General features: G+C 29.4%; 3 protein-coding genes across 12 annotated transcripts in view; 2 read left to right on the top strand and 1 right to left on the bottom strand.

Moving 5' to 3' along the window:
- Window positions 1–14,330, top strand: part of Myo61f (unconventional myosin 61F) — a 38,211-nt gene extending 23,881 nt beyond the window's left edge. For 4 of the 8 annotated variants that reach the window (XM_083078207.1, XM_083078209.1, XM_083078205.1 and 1 more), the window contains exons 2-20: window positions 6,557–6,773; window positions 7,164–7,279; window positions 7,453–7,523; window positions 7,832–8,040; window positions 8,327–8,509; window positions 8,676–8,882; window positions 9,207–9,469; window positions 9,820–9,989; window positions 10,067–10,221; window positions 10,490–10,618; window positions 10,833–10,986; window positions 11,253–11,484; window positions 11,718–11,948; window positions 12,185–12,344; window positions 12,523–12,768; window positions 12,879–13,094; window positions 13,416–13,516; window positions 13,693–13,795; window positions 13,874–14,330. In XM_083078207.1, coding sequence (XP_082934333.1) covers window positions 6,648–6,773; window positions 7,164–7,279; window positions 7,453–7,523; window positions 7,832–8,040; window positions 8,327–8,509; window positions 8,676–8,882; window positions 9,207–9,469; window positions 9,820–9,989; window positions 10,067–10,221; window positions 10,490–10,618; window positions 10,833–10,986; window positions 11,253–11,484; window positions 11,718–11,948; window positions 12,185–12,344; window positions 12,523–12,768; window positions 12,879–13,094; window positions 13,416–13,516; window positions 13,693–13,795; window positions 13,874–13,888 — 3,087 coding nt within the window. In that variant the 5' untranslated portion in view covers window positions 6,557–6,647 and the 3' untranslated portion in view covers window positions 13,889–14,330. Of the gene's footprint in view, window positions 1–4,249; window positions 4,582–5,456; window positions 5,500–6,556; window positions 6,774–7,163; window positions 7,280–7,452; window positions 7,524–7,831; window positions 8,041–8,326; window positions 8,510–8,675; window positions 8,883–9,206; window positions 9,470–9,819; window positions 9,990–10,066; window positions 10,222–10,489; window positions 10,619–10,832; window positions 10,987–11,252; window positions 11,485–11,717; window positions 11,949–12,184; window positions 12,345–12,522; window positions 12,769–12,878; window positions 13,095–13,415; window positions 13,517–13,692; window positions 13,796–13,873 lie in introns of those variants that run through there. The other 4 variants (XM_083078204.1, XM_083078203.1, XM_083078202.1 and 1 more) reach the window with 4 other exon arrangements.
- LOC145959397 (uncharacterized) lies at window positions 12,197–16,589 on the bottom strand. 2 transcript variants are annotated; one of them, XM_083078217.1, is made up of 4 exons: window positions 16,433–16,589; window positions 14,712–14,875; window positions 14,416–14,601; window positions 12,197–12,375 (listed from the first exon to the last, which is right to left on the bottom strand). In XM_083078217.1, the coding sequence occupies exons 2-3, from the start codon at window positions 14,809–14,811 to the stop codon at window positions 14,435–14,437; spliced, it is 267 nt and encodes an 88-aa protein (XP_082934343.1). In that variant the 5' UTR covers window positions 14,812–14,875; window positions 16,433–16,589; the 3' UTR covers window positions 12,197–12,375; window positions 14,416–14,434. The 2 variants fall into 2 exon arrangements, with proteins under 2 accessions (XP_082934343.1, XP_082934342.1); XM_083078216.1 differs by lacking the exon at window positions 12,197–12,375 and having other exon boundaries at window positions 14,366–14,601.
- LOC145959395 (peroxisomal membrane protein 2) lies at window positions 16,475–19,171 on the top strand. 2 transcript variants are annotated; one of them, XM_083078214.1, is made up of 6 exons: window positions 16,475–16,596; window positions 17,297–17,433; window positions 17,735–17,830; window positions 17,918–18,065; window positions 18,356–18,475; window positions 18,822–19,171. In XM_083078214.1, exons 2-6 carry the CDS (start codon window positions 17,336–17,338, stop codon window positions 18,906–18,908), a joined length of 549 nt encoding a protein of 182 aa, XP_082934340.1. In that variant the 5' UTR covers window positions 16,475–16,596; window positions 17,297–17,335; the 3' UTR covers window positions 18,909–19,171. The 2 variants fall into 2 exon arrangements, with proteins under 2 accessions (XP_082934340.1, XP_082934341.1); XM_083078215.1 differs by lacking the exon at window positions 16,475–16,596 and having other exon boundaries at window positions 17,150–17,433.
- Window positions 19,172–19,927: the final 756 nt, after the last annotated feature.

Here is a 19,927-nt window from a genome sequence, read left to right as displayed (position 1 = left end):
TTATTATTATTATTATTATTTTATTATTATTTCAAATATTTTTCTTATTATATAAGAATATAGTATATAAAAATGAAAAAGAAAATTGAGAAAGAAAATGGCTTATGCATGCTGTTTTCTATATTAATTATTTTATATTCTCCAAATAAAAAAAATTATTTGAAAATTATTTCATTATAAAATATAATAAAAAAAAATATAATATAATAAATTCTTATATTCTCTAAAGAGATAGTAATACAACCGATGAAGAGATGGTTCCTAGTGACAAAAATTCTCGACGCGAAGAGCTGAAAATAGTTTGTGTGCCGTGGACCCCATAAATATAAGCAACCTGCGAAACCGCCTCGGCGTGAAACCTCCAACGGTACCTCGGTGGAAAAGACAGGAAATGTCACCTCGGTATACATGCCTCCTTTCATTATCGTAAGATAAACCCGCGCTTTTACTATGCGGGCTTTGTGCGATAGCGGGACGTGTCCCGGAAATTGTCCATCGACGACGACGATCGAAAACGCGCCACGCGACGTGTCGCGTTACGTCTAGCACGTACAGGGTGACCGAAGTGAAAAGATCCAGGACTTGCAGAGCTGACGAGTTTATTCATTAAATTCGATTCGAAATTATTTAATCGGCAGATCGAAAATGCGATTAATATTGAATTATTCTAATTTTTTTTTCTAAATTTTGCTGTTGTTTTATGAATTTTGAGACGAAATATTAGGTCCTCATTCGTCATAATTTTACGGATGTGCGCTCATTCGTTATTCAGTTCGCGAGCGTAAAATTTGCCGGAAACAAGAATTTCGCAAGCGTTACGCGCAGTGAAAACTTGTCTTTCCTCTCGGCGAACGAGAGAGTCGACAAAAGGCTAACCGGTTTCCGGAAATAGATTGTTTCGTCCTCAACGCTAGACGAATGTGAAGACGTTGGACGGAAGAAGATAAGAAAGTTATCCAATTACAAGCACCTAAATAATAATACACGTGTCGAAAAATTTCCAAAATTCCTGAAAATTAAATTTGCAACTAATTGGCAGAAATTTGAGTTGTAACAAGAGGTAGAAAAAAGAAAACACAAATTTCATGCTCTTAAAACATCGTTAGGATAATAATAATATTAAAATTAAATTGTTGTGTTTTAAAAGTAGGAATATAATACAGAGAGAAAATAATATACACATTATTTTAATTAAACTTTATTTGCAATTAAAGAAGTGTGATTTAAGAATTAATAAAATTGCAATATTTTTTATATCAAAATATTATTTCACTATTACATTTTTTTGCAAGAATATTAATTGAATATTAAATAATTGAAAAAGAAAATGGCTCTCTTATAGATAAGCTATTTTTTTCTATATCTCTTAATATATTTTTTAAAAATATATTTCTTAATATATTAAAATATTAAATAATATATCTTAATATATTAAAAATAAATAATAAATTTTAATATATTAAAAATATATTTCTTAATATATTTCTTAAAAACTGCTCCCGAAATGTCGAATCAATCAGAAAGATTTCCTCGGCATTCTTTGGTAGCTCGATGCACATTTGACATTTACGACGTTAGGAATCCTTCACTGCATCCCTCGTGCGTATTCTTAGAGAACGACCTCATGTGACGTGTGTACGGCCTCTCGTTAAAACGTCTCGCAATTTTTTTATTCGCCAAGTATCTCTCTCCGCGAGACCTCCCTTTCCTCCCCTTGACTCATCGCACAATTACGTCAGCGTCCCCGATTCAGCTCACAAGCGTGTGCAGAAAAATGCAGCGGGACGACTTTCCGTTTCGCGCGAATTGTGTGCACACGCGCGGCGCACGATCGATTCTACCGGGTTATCCAAATAAAAAAACATCGCGTTAACTCAAATCGGGGCTAATCGGGGCTCTGCTACAGAGGAATTCGCCGAGAAAAAAGATCGACTTCGAAAATGGCGGCCGAACGATCTGTCATTAAAGAAACGTCCGGTTTTTTTACGGACACTCTGTATATATATTTATCCACAAGAGACCGAAAAATAGCACAGCACGAGTCACGTAATATTAATACAACATTCTTATCTGGACTGTTCTCCTTACGTATATTTTTCTAGTTTCTTTTTAAGTGCTCTGGGTGACTCATCGTGTAGGGAAAAATTGAACGAAAATCGAAGCGCGCGGACGCGAGAGACGTTTACACTCGCTGTTTACGAAGGCAACATTTTTGACAGCGACCAACAATGGGCCTCTTTGTACGCCACATGCATTGATAATTCCCTCCCGTCATAACGATGACACGACCAGAACGAAAGACGACTGTGGCTCGCCGCGATATACATGTATTGCGAATCCATGCACACATTCGCGATGCCTCTTCATCAAGGCACTCGCCAAGGTGAGGGAAATTACTCATCGAACTGGAGGTTCACGACCGAGTTTCAATGAATCAGGTCGATTTCTCGCCTCCGCCGAAAAAGAAGGACCGGTTCACGAGACAGACATAGTTTAATTATCGATCTCAGCCCTGGGAAGAGCATTAATAATGCACATCTTCTTTTGTATGTCTTCTTCTTTTTTTTTCTGTTTCTCCTCCCTCATGAACATCAGACGTCATATGCCTTTCAACATTCGCTAGATTCATATTCAATAAATATTTTCGTATCGGATATATTAAGCCTGATAGAGAGAGAGAGAGAGAGAGAGAGAGAGAGAGAGAGAGAGAATCCTATATGCATCTACACTGAGAAAAAAATGATAAACTTGACTAAATATTTTCAATTAATTATCAATTAATTATTATTTTTTAATTGAAATTTTTAAGTATTTAAATATTTTATATTTAAAAATTAAATAGATGCCATGTTAGATTCAACATGTCGTATTTAATTTAAATATTAAAATAATTTAATTACTAATAATTTAATAATAATTTAATTAATATAATAATTTAATTAATTTAAATACTTAAATATTTCAATTAAAAAAATAATAAGTTGGAAATATTTAATCAAGTTTGCAATTTTTTTCTCAGTATAAAGATGAATGGAAAAAAAATTACGATATACAATTATATGATAAAACTACGTATATAGAATTGTGTGAGTGAATTTATAGATATGCGAGATAAAATTAATCAATATTTTCCGATTTTATATGTCCTTTTGAGAATCGGTCGACTGTCGGTTGAAAGATTAATACAATGATTAATAACAGCAATGTGCGCCATAAATCCCCGATAACACATAATCGCATGCGAAGAATGTTATACGATCGGACAACCTTACAACGACGATTTTAATGCAATGCTGGAAAAGTTACGGATATTTTTATCAAGATTTTTTGCAACAATTTGTTACGTGCGCGTCTAGAAAGAAAAATGTGAATCTCGAGATTAGATTAGATCAAATATTGGAATTTTATCGTCGAATCTCTGTTATTGATTAGAATTGATCTTGCACCGGTTAATTTTTAAAATTGCATTTCAGCAATTTATTTACGATCGCTATTGAGGTTTTTAAATCGTATAAACACGTTGTCTGATATCGATCTGTTCTCTGCAAACTTTTAATACTTTCTTATAATTGAATTCTAAAATATTGAGTAAATCTCTCTTGAAAATTCGCGAGCAAATTATTGATTATAACAGAAATTTGATATTCTAGATTATAATATCTTTGTTGATTTTATATGAAAATATTGATAAATTTAATATAAAAACATATACTATATAAAAAGTTAATAATTTTGATAAACGGAATTACAGTTCAATTATAATGATGGAAATAAACTTATGTAATTATAAAATAATAAATTAATAAAATTAAAATTTTAAAAAATTTCAAATTTATTAAAATAAAATTTAAACTAAAATATAAATATATTTAAATAATTTAAAAAAATTGAGATTGAAAGTAAATTTCATAATAAATTTTAGAATTAAATATTCCATCATTTAAATACAATTTTTTTATAATTGAGAAAGCAATTGTATGATATATTGCGTAATTTGTGTGGAACTAGAAAATTATATTATTGATATTATGATTAAATTAATATGCATTTTCGTGAATGCGAACACATGCAAATTAAATGGAAGATAAAATCATGATGATACATAATTCATTCTTCTGGAAAATTTTAGTATGTGTTTCTCCTTTTAACATTTAAAAGGACGTTTAAAGAACGTTTAAAGAAAGAATCTTTGTTAGTGCCGTTTCGTTTCGCTATCAGTCATGTGGATAATTAGAGGAAGACGGGAGAGGGAATGGACGATGGAAGGCAGTGGTCACTATCGGGTCATTCTTGAATAGTTGTTGCAGGTGATTCTTTCGTTCTCCGGTTCTTTCACGATATTTGGCATCGTGTCAAAGCGAATCTCCGAGTGACGACACGTGATTTTTTTTCGTCACAGTGTATAACGCGCGCGAGAGTCGAAATCATCGATATAAATATTGGAGGAACATCTTTTTTCGTGCGTTTATATTAAATTAATTGTCGGATACGACGCTGGACATTACTTTCTACCTGGTGGCTTGTGATCTTCCAAGTGATCCATCCAGTTCTTATATTATGCGAAAAAATATTTATCCTAAAGTAAAAAATAAAAATATATAATCGCGTTTATTTGAAATCGGAAGGAACAAGTGTCGATGTATTAAAATTGCAAGATATAGGGTTTCTTCCATATTCGAAAATTTGTTGTCAAAAAGATATAATTGCATTCTAGACTTTGTTAATTTTCAAATATACGTGTCTCAAAAATTATCATTATTTTTAAAATAATGCTTGTGCAATTTTTTCAAACAAATCCAAGTCTATTTTTTTATTCATTCGTCCACGTGACATAATCCTATTCTTCGAAGAACACTTAAATTACATATGATTTTTTTCACGGAATGAGATATTAAATAAAATGATTGAGATGACATCTGTCATGTGATTCGCCGAGGAATTAAAAATTTCCTTGAAGGGATTTACTTGCTATGTCTTTCGAATTATCATCTATTATATTTCTCTCTCAGATGACTGCAGTTGTTGATATACATATGATTCTTCGAAGAATAATACTACACTCGAGGAATATGACACTCCAAGTACTTTAGCGGCTTTATCGGGAACTATAATATTTTTAATTCCTTTTAAGTTAGATTAAATATTTTAATTTTTAATTTTTAATTTCTATTTAATTTCTATTTAAGTTGTGTGTGTGTGTTTTTTTTTACTATTGATTGATCAATCAATAAATGCTGATTTTTTCGAACAAAATTTTTACAATTCCTCCCAATATCTGCCGCTTGGATTTGCAATATCAGATGTTGCGATGCGTGCGAATCGGCGAATTCGCTTTTATCTTATCTAGCGAATTCGCGTTTAACCTAACCAGGTAGACCAAAGTCGGATTCGCGCTCGCGATTGATAATGAAACGAGCACGATAATCGAATTCTCTCGTGTATCTTTTTTTATTTAGATATCCTTTAGGCGACTCTTTCGCAGGATTGCGGAAATATGGGGTAAGTACTTTTCCCCGCAATAATTTGCAAACGGATCGAATTAAAGTCGTTTGGTCAAGGGGGGTGAATTTTGTCGAACGAATCAAGTTTGAAATGTCAGATTTAATTATAACTCGCCGAAATATGTATGTATTCGAAATTTTATGACATTTCACTGGTGGCTAAACCGGAAATGAATTGTTTAATTTTAAATTATGCGATATTTTTATTTTCCGCTATTTTTACTTTCTCTTGCTCCTTATCCTTTATTCAATACATAGAAATATTTGCCGATCGATTTCTATCGTCATTCGCTTTTGTTGTCTGCCAACTTGAATGTTACTAACCGCTCCGATATCTAATCTATTGTAAGTCTTTATCATTCGCGAGGCCGCGAGGCCAAATAGGACGGTGCAAATACGTAGAATCAACTTTGTTTAAAAATACTACTTGTTAAATAAATTTTTAACGTTACTACAAAATAATCGAAACAAAAAACTAATTATATCGAATTCTAAAACATTCTTAAAAAATTAATGTATTAATTAAAACCTTTCTCTTTTAATTTCTCAATTTTAAATGTATAAAGAAATAATACATGGAAACCAACGTTTGCATTATTCGTCTTCTAATAAATAAATTAACCTAAATAAATTTTAAAAATAGAGGTTTGGACAGAAAATAGAGGTTTAGGTTGAAAAAACAAATTTACAACGCGAAATTTCGAAATGATTAAAACAATACAAAAAAAATTATATTTTCAACATCTCTCTCTTTTTTTTCCTTAGCACATTTAGAGAATCTTTTATTTATGAATATAAAATAAATATTAATATAAATATTAATATATAAATATTATTTATAAATATAACACAAAACAGAAAAAGAATAAATTACTTTTATTTTGTTTCTCTGCCATCTTTTTTCTCAAGCACTTGTAATTTGCTAAGTAACTATTATCGTTAAGAAGTGACGTTATTGCAAATTACGAAATTACAAAATATCGATTGATAAATAAATGGGCGTGTTACGAATACCGACAGCAACGAACAATTCTGATCCTGACTGATATTCGCAGCGTGAACACAATCGACACTGGGGGTGGCTTGAGTAAGCCGAATCCCCCGAGACCGGAAGTTTTCAAACCTGCCCGGAAATTGCCCGAAAATATGGAGCGTGGATTGCACGAACGCGACCGAGTTGGCGTTCAGGACTTTGTTCTCCTGGAAGATTTTCGCAGCGAATCCGCGTTCATCGATAATCTGCGCAAGCGATTCAAGGAGGATCTCATTTACGTGAGTCGAAAGTACAATTAATCCCTTGTAGAGAAATTTGTGCGAAAAAACTTTTTAATTATTTTATATAATTATTTTAATTATTTTAATTATTCTATATTTTATTTGTCATGTCTTTATATTTGATTTTTCCGAAATTTTTTAATTTATTTGTAATCTCATAATACATGGTTTTGCTTAATAAAGTCATTAATAGAGGATAAATTTCTAGAACATGTCTTTTGTATAAAAATCGTATCCTTTTTTTATTTTTATTTTTCCGCATATGATCAATACTTTCTGAATTATATCACTGATAGCGATTTGTTCTATACACAATTGAGTGTAGAAAAAAAATGATATGTAGTGAATAATAATTTTAAAAGATTCGTATTTTTTTTGGCACCGCAGACGTACATCGGTCAAGTACTGGTATCGGTGAATCCTTACAAGAAACTGCCCATTTACACTCCGGAAACCATTCAGTATTATCACAGAAGAAACTTTTTTGAGGCGCCTCCTCATATGTAAGCATCTTCTTTATATATGGTGTCCTAAAATAAATGAATTCTTTAAAAACTCTTGCCAAAAAAAAAAAATTTATGAACGAGAGGAAGATTCGGGACACTTCGTATAAGCTAAATCATATAATGCTGGCGTTTTTCCAAATCATATTTATTATAAGAATCCTTTTCCACAGTTTTGCTCTCGCGGATACCGCCTATCAGTCCTTGGCAAAAGAAAACCGTGACCAATGTATCTTGATTTCAGGTAGACATACTTTTCAATTTATTTCACGTTAATTATTATTAAATAATTAGAAAACCATATATAATTAGTTTTAATTATAGTTAGTTTTAAGTTAATTATATCTTCTCTTTTGATTTTTTTTATTAATTTTATATTAATAGTTCGAATTTATTTATTTTTTTCAGTCTTGATTTCTTGAATATAATTTCTTTTTATCTTGATATCTTTTTTGAATATGATGATTTCTTTTTTTATCATCGAGTCTTTTTTTATACTTTTTTATATCTTTTTTTACTAACAATAAGGTATCTTTTTTTTCTAACAATAAGGCGAATCGGGATCTGGAAAGACGGAGGCGTCCAAGAAAGTCTTACAGTTTATCGCAGCTGCTACGGGACATAAAAAGCAGGTGGAAGAAGTAAACGATAAACTGATCGGCAGCAATCCCGTGCTAGAGGCTTTCGGTAATGCGAAGACCAATCGCAATGACAATTCATCCCGTTTCGGCAAATATATGGATGTTCAGTTCAATTTTCAGGTAAAATTCTCATCTAATAACGCACAAGTTTCTGTCTAAAATAACAGAGTGAAATCCAAAGGCATTGAAGACAATTTCATTCACAAAAACGAAAATTAAATTCATTATTCTTTATCTAAAAAAATAAATCATAATGATTTGAAGAATAAGAAAAAATTACACTAAAATATTATTTTAATATAATTTATATTAATATAATTGTCAATATTTTTATTCACCTGTTTTTGCAGAAGTACTTTGATTTGCTAAATACATTTAGCGATTGAATATGTTTATGTACTTTTAGGGAGACCCGGTTGGTGGAAATATTCTAAACTATTTATTGGAGAAGTCTCGCGTGATCCATCAATCTGTGGGCGAGCGCAATTTTCACATCTTTTACCAACTTTTAGCAGGTGCAGATGACGACACGTTAAGAAAGCTGTTCTTGAAAAGAAACCTTGACACTTTCTTCTATCTGAGCAACGGTGTAAGTGTATTCAATTTTCATTCTTTATATAAAATATATATTTTTTTATATTTTCTATATATTTTACACATATGGCGTTTGGCATTTTATATATATTTTATATTTTACATTTTAAATTGATATATCTTTCGATATCTTTTACTATTTTTTTGTAAATTGATATCAGACGAAAGGCACGGTGGATACCATCGACGATGCTAATCAGTATAAAGAAGTCATTCGGGCGATGAAGACCATGGAAATGTTTCAGACAGAGCAGGATGATCTATTTGCCATAGTTGCGTCGGTGTTGCATATGGGTAACGTGGGTTTCACAGAGGAAGATGGTGTGGCGACAATTTTAAAACCTGCATCTGTCGATGCCATTGCTACGGTAATTATTTCTAAGATCTATTTTAATTTCCGTTACAATAATTTACATTAATCTACTCTATGAGAGATCAAAATATATATATAATAGAATATTTAAAAATTGTATAATAAATTATATAGTATAAATTGTATAACACATATTTTTATATTAGTATATAATTATATATACATAGTATAATTATTTTTAATTATTTATTTTAACATTATTTCTGTTCAAGAAACGACATGAAATCACTATTTGCAAAGTTAATTTCACGGTATCATTTCTCGATTTAACCTTCAAATGTAAACGATCATGCAAATGACTAATGATTCGATTGAATAGTTGTTAGGATGCAACGTAAACGTGCTGGCGAAGGCGTTCACTCATCGGACCATAAACGCACACGGTGACGTAGTGGTTTCACCCTTGAATAGGGAATTAGCCATTTATGCGAGAGACGCGCTGGCGAAGGCTGTGTACGACAGATTATTCACCTGGCTCGTGACTAGGCTCAACAAGTCGCTGCAACCTCAGACCAACCCACAACGTAAAATGATTATGGGTATTTTGGATATTTATGGTTTCGAAATTTTCCAGAAGAACAGGTAACTACAAACAGCGTGTGATTAGAGATTTCACGCCTTAAAATTGAAGGCAAATAATAGTCTTAAAGAAAAATAATTTTTAAATTTTATTTTATATATATTTTTTTCATGTTTTTTTTAAATATTTTTATATATTTTATATTTATATAGGCGCTATATTTTATTATTTTTTATATTATATTTTTATGTAATTTTTTCATATCCTTTTTTTTATCCTTTATCATAAATTGTGTAATATTTATTTGAGAGAAATAAATTTTTTTAATGAAAATTATCTTAAATATGATATTTACAAATATGCTACGTCTTAGGTTTTTAATGAAGGATAACTTATAATTTTATCATTTCAGTTTCGAACAGTTCTGTATAAATTTCTGTAACGAAAAATTACAACAATTATTCATTCAGCTGACGCTAAAGTCAGAACAGGAGGAGTATTTGCGCGAAGGGATAGCTTGGGAAAATATAGAATATTTTAACAATAAGATCATCTGTGACTTAATTGAGGAGAAATATAAAGGTTGAATCTTTATAAAAATTTACTATAAAATTTAACCAACCACATACGCTATTGTTAATTAATCGTTTACACTGCAGGAATAATATCTTTAATGGACGAGGAGTGTCTGCGACCTGGAGAACCGACGGATATAAGTTTCTTGGAGAAGATGAATGTAAATTTAAACAACCATCCTCACTATATCAGTCATCAAAAGGCGGACATTCAAACGCAGAAAATTATGGGTCGAGATGTAAGAAATTTCTATTAATTACTTATAAATTTTATAATTATTAGAGATTGATTAATTTCAAAATGACAAGTGAAGAGAGAAGTACATTATCTATATTCAAATTTTAATTATTTTATTTCAGTTTAATTATTTTTTATTCAATTATTTCTATTCCTCTCTCTGTTATTTGTTTTAATTATTTTATATTATTTATTTTATCAGATATTAATTAGATAACTAGATAATTTTATGGGACTTGCACAAAATTGAAAATGATTTGACATTTCAGGAATTTAGATTGGTACATTACGCCGGTGATGTAACGTATAATGTACGTGGATTTCTTGAGAAAAATAATGATCTATTATTCCGAGACTTACGCGAAGTTATGTCGCACACAACGAATTCTATCACAAAGGTAGGAATTTGACATCCATGGCAGAAAAATTTCTAAATTAAAATCTATAAAAGAGAGCTAAAGATCTATAAAGAAAATTTTTCTAAATCAGTTATCAATTTTAAAAATTAAAAAATTACTTGCAAAAATAATTTTTATCTTCTTTGAGATCTTTTTCTTTAGCCTCGAGTGTTTTTGCATCTTTGGCTAGTGTGCAATTTTTCGTTTCTTACAGACTGTATTTGACGTGAAAGATTTAACCAGTAAGAAACGTCCAGAGACTGCCATAACTCAATTTAAAAATAGCTTGAATAATCTGGTTGAAATCCTTATGGGCAAAGAGCCGTCTTATATTCGCTGCATCAAACCCAACGATTTTAAACTGCCCAGTAAGTAAAACTAATATAAGGCAAGATTAAAATAAAGCAATAATTTTCTATATAGACATGAAATATGTAACATTTTTTAAATTCATAATACATATATAATTTAAGAGATATACAATAAATATATAAAAATAAATTATCTTTAATTTTCGTACTTGACATAAATGTAAGAAAAAAGAAAATAGGGAGGAATAGCACAAATGAAACCATAACAAAGATCAAAAATTGATCATTATCATCCAAAATTCATTGAACTTGCTCTTCTTTAGATCAATTCAACGAAAAGATTGTGCTACATCAAGTGAAGTACTTGGGACTGATGGAAAACTTGCGAGTAAGACGTGCCGGTTTCGCATATCGAAGACCGTACGAGCAATTCTTGCAGCGTTACAAGTGCCTCTGTTCGGAAACTTGGCCGAATTATCACGGCTCGGCCAAAGAAGGCGTGCAAGTCCTTGTATCTGCTCTCGGTTATGAGAACGATGAATACAGGATGGGCAAGTAAGACTGCGACATTGTATTTAAAAAATATATTCTAGATTAGATGTTAGAATTAGAAATTAGGATATTTATTATAAGGATATTTAGGATAAGGATTATTAGGATATTTATTACATTTAATTTAAATGCACACACAAATATTCTGGAAAAATAATCGAAATTATGAAAATAATTTTGATACATAAGAAATAATAAATGTATTCAGCCCGTGACTTTGTAATTATGTGTTTCAGCACAAAATTATTCATTCGATTTCCTAAAACGTTATTCGAGACGGAAGATGCGTTCCAAATAAAAAAGCACGAAATAGCTGCCATTATTCAAAGCAAATGGAAGGGCATATTAGCAAGAAGAAGATACTTGAAGATGCGAGAAGCGGCGATTATTTTCCAGAAATATATTCGCAAATGGCTTGCGAAACGCGAAGCGAAAAAGCGACGACGAGCGGTTATTACTATTCGCAGGTATTTCTCACTCGTTCTTGATTTTCTACCAAATTTTAGAAAATACGATTTATCATTATTTGTTCATTTAGTATTTTTCTTTTATATCTTATATATTATCTTTTATATACTTATATAATTTTTATTTTACATTTAATATATATTTTATACATATTTTTTATATACTTTACATCTTGTATTCTCATGTTTTAAAATTTATATATATTTAATATGTCAAAAAATGCAAATTGCTACAGATTTATCGAAGGATTTATCACTCGGGATGGACCGCCTACCAAGATTAATATAGCATTTATCGAATTGGCAAAATCCCAGTGGCTCATCAGACTCTCGAAAACGCTACCATCAGGCATTTTAAATAATTATTGGCCGCCAAGTCCGTATTCATGCCGAGAGGTACGATTCTAAATAAAATTAAAAAAATTCTCTGCAAAATAAAACACATATTACTTCTACAATTATGCAATTAAATTCATACAATATGAATACAATATATATGCCTATAGATTGTTTATATTTTGTATCTTTTATATTTTTTATATAATATCTATAAAATATATGCATAATATTGCAGGCATCAGAACATTTGCGGGTGATATATAAGCGATGGCAAGCGCGTTGTTACCGTTTGGCGTTGAGCAAAGAGGATAAGGAACTTTTCGAATTGAAGATTCTCGCGGAGTCTTTGTTCAAAGGTAAAAAGAAATCCTACGCGAAGAGTCTAGGTCCAAAATTCCTAACCGATCGTCTTGGCGCGGAGCACAAAGCGCTACGACAGAGTTTTATCAATAATATTTTACCTTCCGGAGAAAACATAAAGGTAAATGTAATTCTATAAACAAATTTTTTATAATATCTACTATTTTTTTCAAACGCTTGCAACTGAAAGCCCAAGAAAGGAAGCTTAAATTGAAATCATCAACTTTTCAGTACGCAACTCCTGTCATTAAGTACGATCGGCACGGTTATAAGCCGCGTGAAAGAGTGCTCATTTTAACGGAGAACGCAGTATACATCCTTGATACACTTAAAACCTTCAAGCTTAAGCACCGTCTGCCTTATAAGGCGATTGAAGAACTAGTCGTCACCGGGGAATCCGATAATTTGCTCATCGTTAGGATACCGCCCGAACTGAAAAAGGACAAGGTTTCTGTCCCTGGAATATATATTTTACTAAATCTTAATATTTTAAATTAACATACAGACATTCTAAATTAATAGTAAAATAAAAAGTTTATCGCATAAGTAAATATAAATTATAAAATCTATCTATAATTTAAATAAAAAATTACAAAAAAAAATTTTGTAAGAATAAAGGATTTATTTAGTAAATAGTAGTTTAATAATAGTTAGACTAAACTAAACTTCAAGAATGATAAAATTTCAGATTAAAGCAAATAATTTTTAAAAGCAATATAAGAAAATAAATTATATATATTCTTATGAATTTTTTTCTATTTTACATAGGGTGACTTAATCTTGGAAGTTCCACATATAATAGAAGCTTTAACAAAAGCGATCAAGATTACTAGTAATCCAAATATTCTCAAAATTGTCAATACCGAATCGTAAGTATTGTAGAAATGTTTACGCATATATTTATCGCTTTATACTGAAATTAATCAAAGTTCAATTTATTAAGGAGTTGGAACTAATATAGATACTCTTGGGTTATTGAAAATTTAATTTAGCTAATTGCTTTGGTTTACCCTATTTCTATTAAACTTACAATATTATATTACAGCGTGTCCCATAAACTAGTCAGTGGTAAAGAAGGAGTCATTGAAGTTAGAACTGGTGCCACTCCGGCAATCAGTAAGAATCGACAGAGTGGGCACTTATTGGTGGTAAATATTCAAATTTGAATAGTATCTTTAATCCTCTCATCTTATCATTTCTCTTTTTCCTTGAAATATAAATTTCAGGTCGCTTCTCCATAAAAATATCTCGAAGAAATTTTTCGAGGACCAGAAGAATCGAGTGCTATGATGCCTACAGTGGCCTTAATACATTGTGATTTAGAGTATGCGACAAAGTATTTTAGGAAGAATACTAATATATGATACTGTAACTTATATTCATTAAATTAACCATTGTGTATTTTATTTCATTTTAAGAAATGATAAAATAACAATACACAGTTATTTTTTCTCTGACATAGATCATATGTTGAAATTGTTTCAAAAGTACAAAGGGCACGGTGCTATAAGGCGTCCTGTATAATATTTCCTTGTAAATCAGATAATTATTATTAATTAATATTTATTCTGATAGGAAAATATATTCGGTTGAATCGTTGAGTTTATGTGTCAGTAATTTATAAGCATTATTTAAATATAAGCTAATGCAAAACGTAATAAATAAAAAAAAAAAGAATTTTTACTCTTTTCTTTCGTTTTTCATCAATTTGAATAATCTCAAATATATAACATTATTTTATTAATATATACAATATATTAATACATACACAAGCACATTAACAAAAATCATGTCTTTTGCGATTTGGAAGTATTTTTCTTCACTAGAGTTTTCTTTCCCTCCAAGGCTCTCTCTCGCAGTTCATCTTCTATAGTACTGTTCACTGCTTTCGAAATCATTTTTTTTAACTTTTGCACCTCCTGTAACTTTGTTTTCTTTGGCTGCACCGGAGCATCTTTTAAAAAGTCAGAAACATCATAGTATATTATTAATTTTAGTATTAGTAAAATATTTCAACATTCATAAATCGATCCTAAAAGTTTGTCTTCTCTTATTATTACTTACTTCCACGTTTTCGGATAGCAGGACCTTTCTTAACTTTATTGGCCTTTGTCTTTACCAATGCTGGCAATTTTGTTTTAACTTTGAGCTTTCCTTGTGCCATTTTATGTATAATTTATTATATACAAGTTCAAGTATATTTAACAAATATATTGTTCACTGTAAAGCTGTAAAGAGAGATACAACAAAATCATAAGTGGAGAAGTAATTTTTATAACATATACATATATATATATATATATATATATATATATATATATATATATATACAGGGTGACCCATTTTAACTTAGGCAGCCAAATAACTCGAAAAATAAGCAAGATAGAGAAAAATGTTTTAGACAAAAGTTATATGGTTTCGAGGGGGCCATAAGATGGTATCATTGGTTTGACCTTGAAGAGTTATTTGAAGGTCACATGAAGATCACCTTCAATTTCTTAAATGGAACCTACTATTTATCATTGCATATTCTTGTAGCTTATCTCGAGAGCTTTCCAAAACACTATAATTAAGTACATTTTCGTTAAGTACTTTTTGAGTTATGAGGCTTGAAATAATTTCTTAATTTTACATAAACCGTAAAATATCTTGTAAAATATTCATTTTTCGATTACCTTACCTTAATAGTTTTATGTACAAAATAATGAGAGGAATCAATTGGTGTAAAGAAAACACATAGTTGTTTCGAAGAAAAAATATGTAATTTGCAATTAACAATTCCATATTTTTTCTTAAAAACAACTATGTGTTTTCTTTACACCAATTGATTCCTCTCATTATTTTGTACATAAAAGTATTAAGGTAAGATAATCGAAAAATGAATATTTTACAAGATATTTTACGGTTTATGTAAAATTAAGAAATTATTTCAAGCATCATAACTCAAAAAGTACTTAACGGAAAGGTACTTAATTATAGTGTTTTGGAAAGCTCTCGAAATAAGCTACAAGAATGTACAAAAATATATAGGGTATTCCATTTAAAAAAATTGAAGTGACCTTCACGTGACCTTCAAATGACTCTTCAAGGTCAAACCAATGATACCATCTTATGGCCCCCTCGAAACCATACAACTTTTGTCTAAAACATTTTTCTCTATCTTGCTTATTTTTCGAGTTATTTGGCTGCCTAAGTTAAAATGGGTCACCCTGTATAATATTATTATGTATGAAAAAGAGGAGGAAAAAGATATAAATAAATATAAATCTCTATTACATCTACAATTGTCTACAATATCTGTATCACGTATATATATATATATATACACAAAATTATAAATAAATTATACATTTATTATAATTTATACGAATATTATATAATATTAGATAATTTTTAGAATATTATTAAATAATTTTTAGCAGTATATGATAACAATATAAAAAAATATTTAATTCTAATTACAAGTTAATATTGCAATTATAATATAATTTATTCAAGTTTGCCTACAGGTTATGTCACGTTGTATGAAATATATTTTTCATTGCTTCTAATTACTAAATAAATCACACAATTCTAATGTCACATACTTTAATATTACAATTGCAATAAAACATGCATAATTATATTATAGTTTTTATGTCACGAATTGATTTGCGTAATTTCGTTTTATTGCACGTGTCCGAAAATCTATCAAGATTTATTGAGCTTTATACACTCTTATATATGCACCGTTATATTTTTTTACATAAACATTTTTCTTTTATCCTATCTAAACAAATACTTGCTTTTTTTAAGTTTTTTTTACACCTAAATATTTATTTCACAGCACGCACAAACAATTCACGTAAACACGTGTGACCACGTGACACGTGATACTCGAGAAACGATTGACATTTCGGACAGGGCATAATACCTATATCGACTGATCGTCACCGACAACAAGACTCGGGTATTCTTTCTGTATCTTATTCTTAAAATACACGGTGATATCATATGAATTTATGAATAGCGTATTTTTTTGCACATTTATGAGTTTTGTCAAAATTATGACCTGATCTCGGACCAATAAATGAAATTTTCCATGAATTTACTCGAATTACACATGAAACTCTATGAATTATATATGAATTAATTATATATTTTCTAATCTTGTAAAATTGTACATATTTTATTCTTTTTTTTTTTTCAAAATACAGATTTTGTGATTCTCGATTCTCAAGCTTTACTCGAGAGGTTATACGTCGACAAATTTCCGAAATTTCTTACAATTCGTACAAATTATTCGATCGTTCATATATAACTTTTATTTTGTATATTTTTTTAGAGAACAAAATTATGTCTAAATTATAAAAAAATATCTCAATCATCGACATGCAAATTTTTTAATTTCTTCCAGTTGAATGTTTTACATTTGCTGTATATTTTTTACATAGAAATCAGAATCTAATTACTTAATACGTGTAAAACAAAAATCTCCAATTTGTCCGAGATACATGTGACATCCGGCCTTTTAGAACCAGCTTATCTTCGACCAATCACAAACAAAAAAAAAAGGAAGGCACAAAACTATGTGCACTTTGCTCCTTGGCATCTATTATAATCATATTCATATATGATTTTGCGAATCATCATACGAACATTTCTTTTAGATTCACGTCCACATCGAGAAAGAGACCTAACTCGAGAAAATGTCGCTTTCCAAGCCGGCTAATGTTATTTATAGTCTCCTTGGCTCGTACTTCTATCAGCTTTATCATAATCCCTTGAAAACAAAAGCTATAACTAGGTAAAACCAACAGAATTTCATATTGAGTATATATATATATATATATAAAAATATACATAATCTTCATATATGCATTATTATAATCAGCAACTACAATTAATGATGTTTAATTATAATTAAAAATAATAAAGTTTAATTATAATTAATAATAATAAAGTATATATACCTTTGTGTTTGAAATAATTTAAATATTTTTAAATACATTAAATATTTATCAATATGTATTTGTTGATAAACACATTTGTTTTAAATATTTATTAGTATATATTTGTTCCAATAAACGCATTTGTATTATTTTCAGTTGCATTATTGCGGCCCTTGGGAATGTAGTATCTCAGAAATTGTCTGGCGCTAAGCAACTTAATGATGACAGTATCCTGGCCTACGCTCTGTTTGGGTAGGCTATAAATTGTTGTTTATGCTGTGAATGAAGTTAATGAAGATTTCAAGAAAAAGTGTATTTTATGCGTAAATATTCTTGTAGCTTGTTCTTCGGAGGACCAGTGCCTCATTACTTTTATACATATATACCATTACTCGTGAGACATCCTCTGGGAATATTACTCGTAGAAAGACTTCTCTATATGCCATGTTTCCAGGCACTTGCACTATACATGCTTGCCATCTTTGAGGTACAAAGACTGACAGTTGTTTTTGCAAATTTTCATTCTGCCATGAATAATCTTAACATACGTATAACATAATTATCATATTTATAACATAATTATCATTTTTCTCAAATTTTCATTCTGTTATGAATAATCTTAACATAAATAATTTAGTAGTTGTAATTAAATAATATGATTCTATTAAATTAAACTTTATAGCAACGAATGAAGTAAATAAAATAGTGATAAGAAAGAGCAATAGTTGATTTAAAAAAACATTTGCACTTTAATGCTAAATTGTGATTTATTTTCAGGGTAAATCTCATCAAACAGCAACTAATCAGATGCGGAAATTATATTTGCCAACATTGTTGGCTAATTTAAAATACTTTACGTTGTTCCAATATATCAATATAAAATTTATTCCACCAATGGTAATGTTATTTTCATATGTTATTCTGTCAGAATACTTTCCTAACTTGTTTTATTTTTAGATTATATTTCTTTTTTTAATTAGATTTTAATTATTGATTATTTTTAGAAATTTCTTTTCTATTTGTGGAAATTTGTGTGAATTATTTTCTGATTTACATGAAATTATTTATACTTATATCACTAAAATCTTTTCTAAAAATTATTTTTCTACATACACTCTTTTTTATCTATTTCTTATTATTTATATTAATTTTTTTTTAATATTCTTTTAATATTGAAATTATGTTTATATAAAAATTGGCAAAGGATATAGGAAATTATTAATTATTTTATTTGATTTTCTAGTTGAGGGTCTTAATGGTGAATCTCGTCGGTTTTGCATGGGTTATTTATCTTGCAAATAAGAGAGCGAAAGCTTTAAAAGAGAAGTAGAAGAATACAATACTATCTACAATTGTTGTTATAAATATTTTACTACTTTTAACATTTTAAATATTTTTGTATAGTAACTATGTGCAAAAAATATATGGTGATGTGCTTCTTTTATATGTGCTAGGTCGACATGGTGACTATTTGATCACTCGATGAAGCAAAGTATTTCGCAGAAATAATGTGTAATGAATTTATCAAATGCTAATAATACTTTCATTATTTGTACAAAGCAAACAATACATTCCTTCGTTATAATTTGTTAATGTTTGTCTAAAAAATGAATATACAGGGTGACCCATTTTAACTTAGGCAGCCAAATAACTCGAAAAATAAGCAAGATAGAGAAAAATGTTTTAGACAAAAGTTGTATGGTTTCGAGGGGGCCATAAGATGGTATCATTGGTTTGACCTTGAAGAGTCATTTGAAGGTCACGTGAAGGTCACTTCAATTTTTTTAAATGGAATACCCTATATATTTTTGTACATTCTTGTAGCTTATTTCGAGAGCTTTCCAAAACACTATAATTAAGTACCTTTCCGTTAAGTACTTTTTGAGTTATGATGCTTGAAATAATTTTTTAATTTTACATAAACCGTAAAATATCTTGTAAAATATTCATTTTTCGATTATCTTACCTTAATACTTTTATGTACAAAATAATGAGAGGAATCAATTGGTGTAAAGAAAACACATAGTTGTTTTTAAGAAAAAATATGGAATTGTTAATTGCAAATTACATATTTTTTCTTAAAAACAACTATGTGTTTTCTTTACACCAATTGATTCCTCTCATTATTTTGTACATAAAACTATTAAGGTAAGGTAATCGAAAAATGAATATTATACAAGATATTTTACGGTTTATGTAAAATTAAGAAATTATTTCAAGCCTCATAACTCAAAAAGTACTTAACGAAAATGTACTTAATTATAGTGTTTTGGAAAGCTCTCGAGATGAGCTACAAGAATGTACAAAAATATATAGGATGTTCCATTTAAAAAAATTGAAGTGACCTTC

Source organism: Camponotus vicinus, unplaced genomic scaffold (assembly GCF_025532165.1).
Source record: "Camponotus vicinus isolate PSW18456_S1 unplaced genomic scaffold, iyCamVici1.0 SCAF_1, whole genome shotgun sequence".
NCBI classification, from domain to species: Eukaryota; Metazoa; Arthropoda; class Insecta; order Hymenoptera; family Formicidae; genus Camponotus; species Camponotus vicinus.
This window is presented reverse-complemented; position numbering and strand designations above follow the sequence as displayed.

Coding starts and splice junctions, on each gene's coding strand:
- LOC145959397 (XM_083078217.1), bottom strand. CDS start 14,811: ATGGCACAAGGAAAGCTCAAAGTTAAAACAAAATTGCCAGCATTGGTA. Junction 14,602..14,711: donor TGCTATCCGAAAACGTGGAA/GTAAGTAATAAT, acceptor ACTTTTTAAAAG/ATGCTCCGGTGCAGCCAAAG.
- LOC145959395 (XM_083078214.1), top strand. CDS start 17,336: ATGTCGCTTTCCAAGCCGGCTAATGTTATTTATAGTCTCCTTGGCTCG. Junction 18,066..18,355: donor ACATGCTTGCCATCTTTGAG/GTACAAAGACTG, acceptor ATTTATTTTCAG/GGTAAATCTCATCAAACAGC. Junction 18,476..18,821: donor TAAAATTTATTCCACCAATG/GTAATGTTATTT, acceptor TTGATTTTCTAG/TTGAGGGTCTTAATGGTGAA.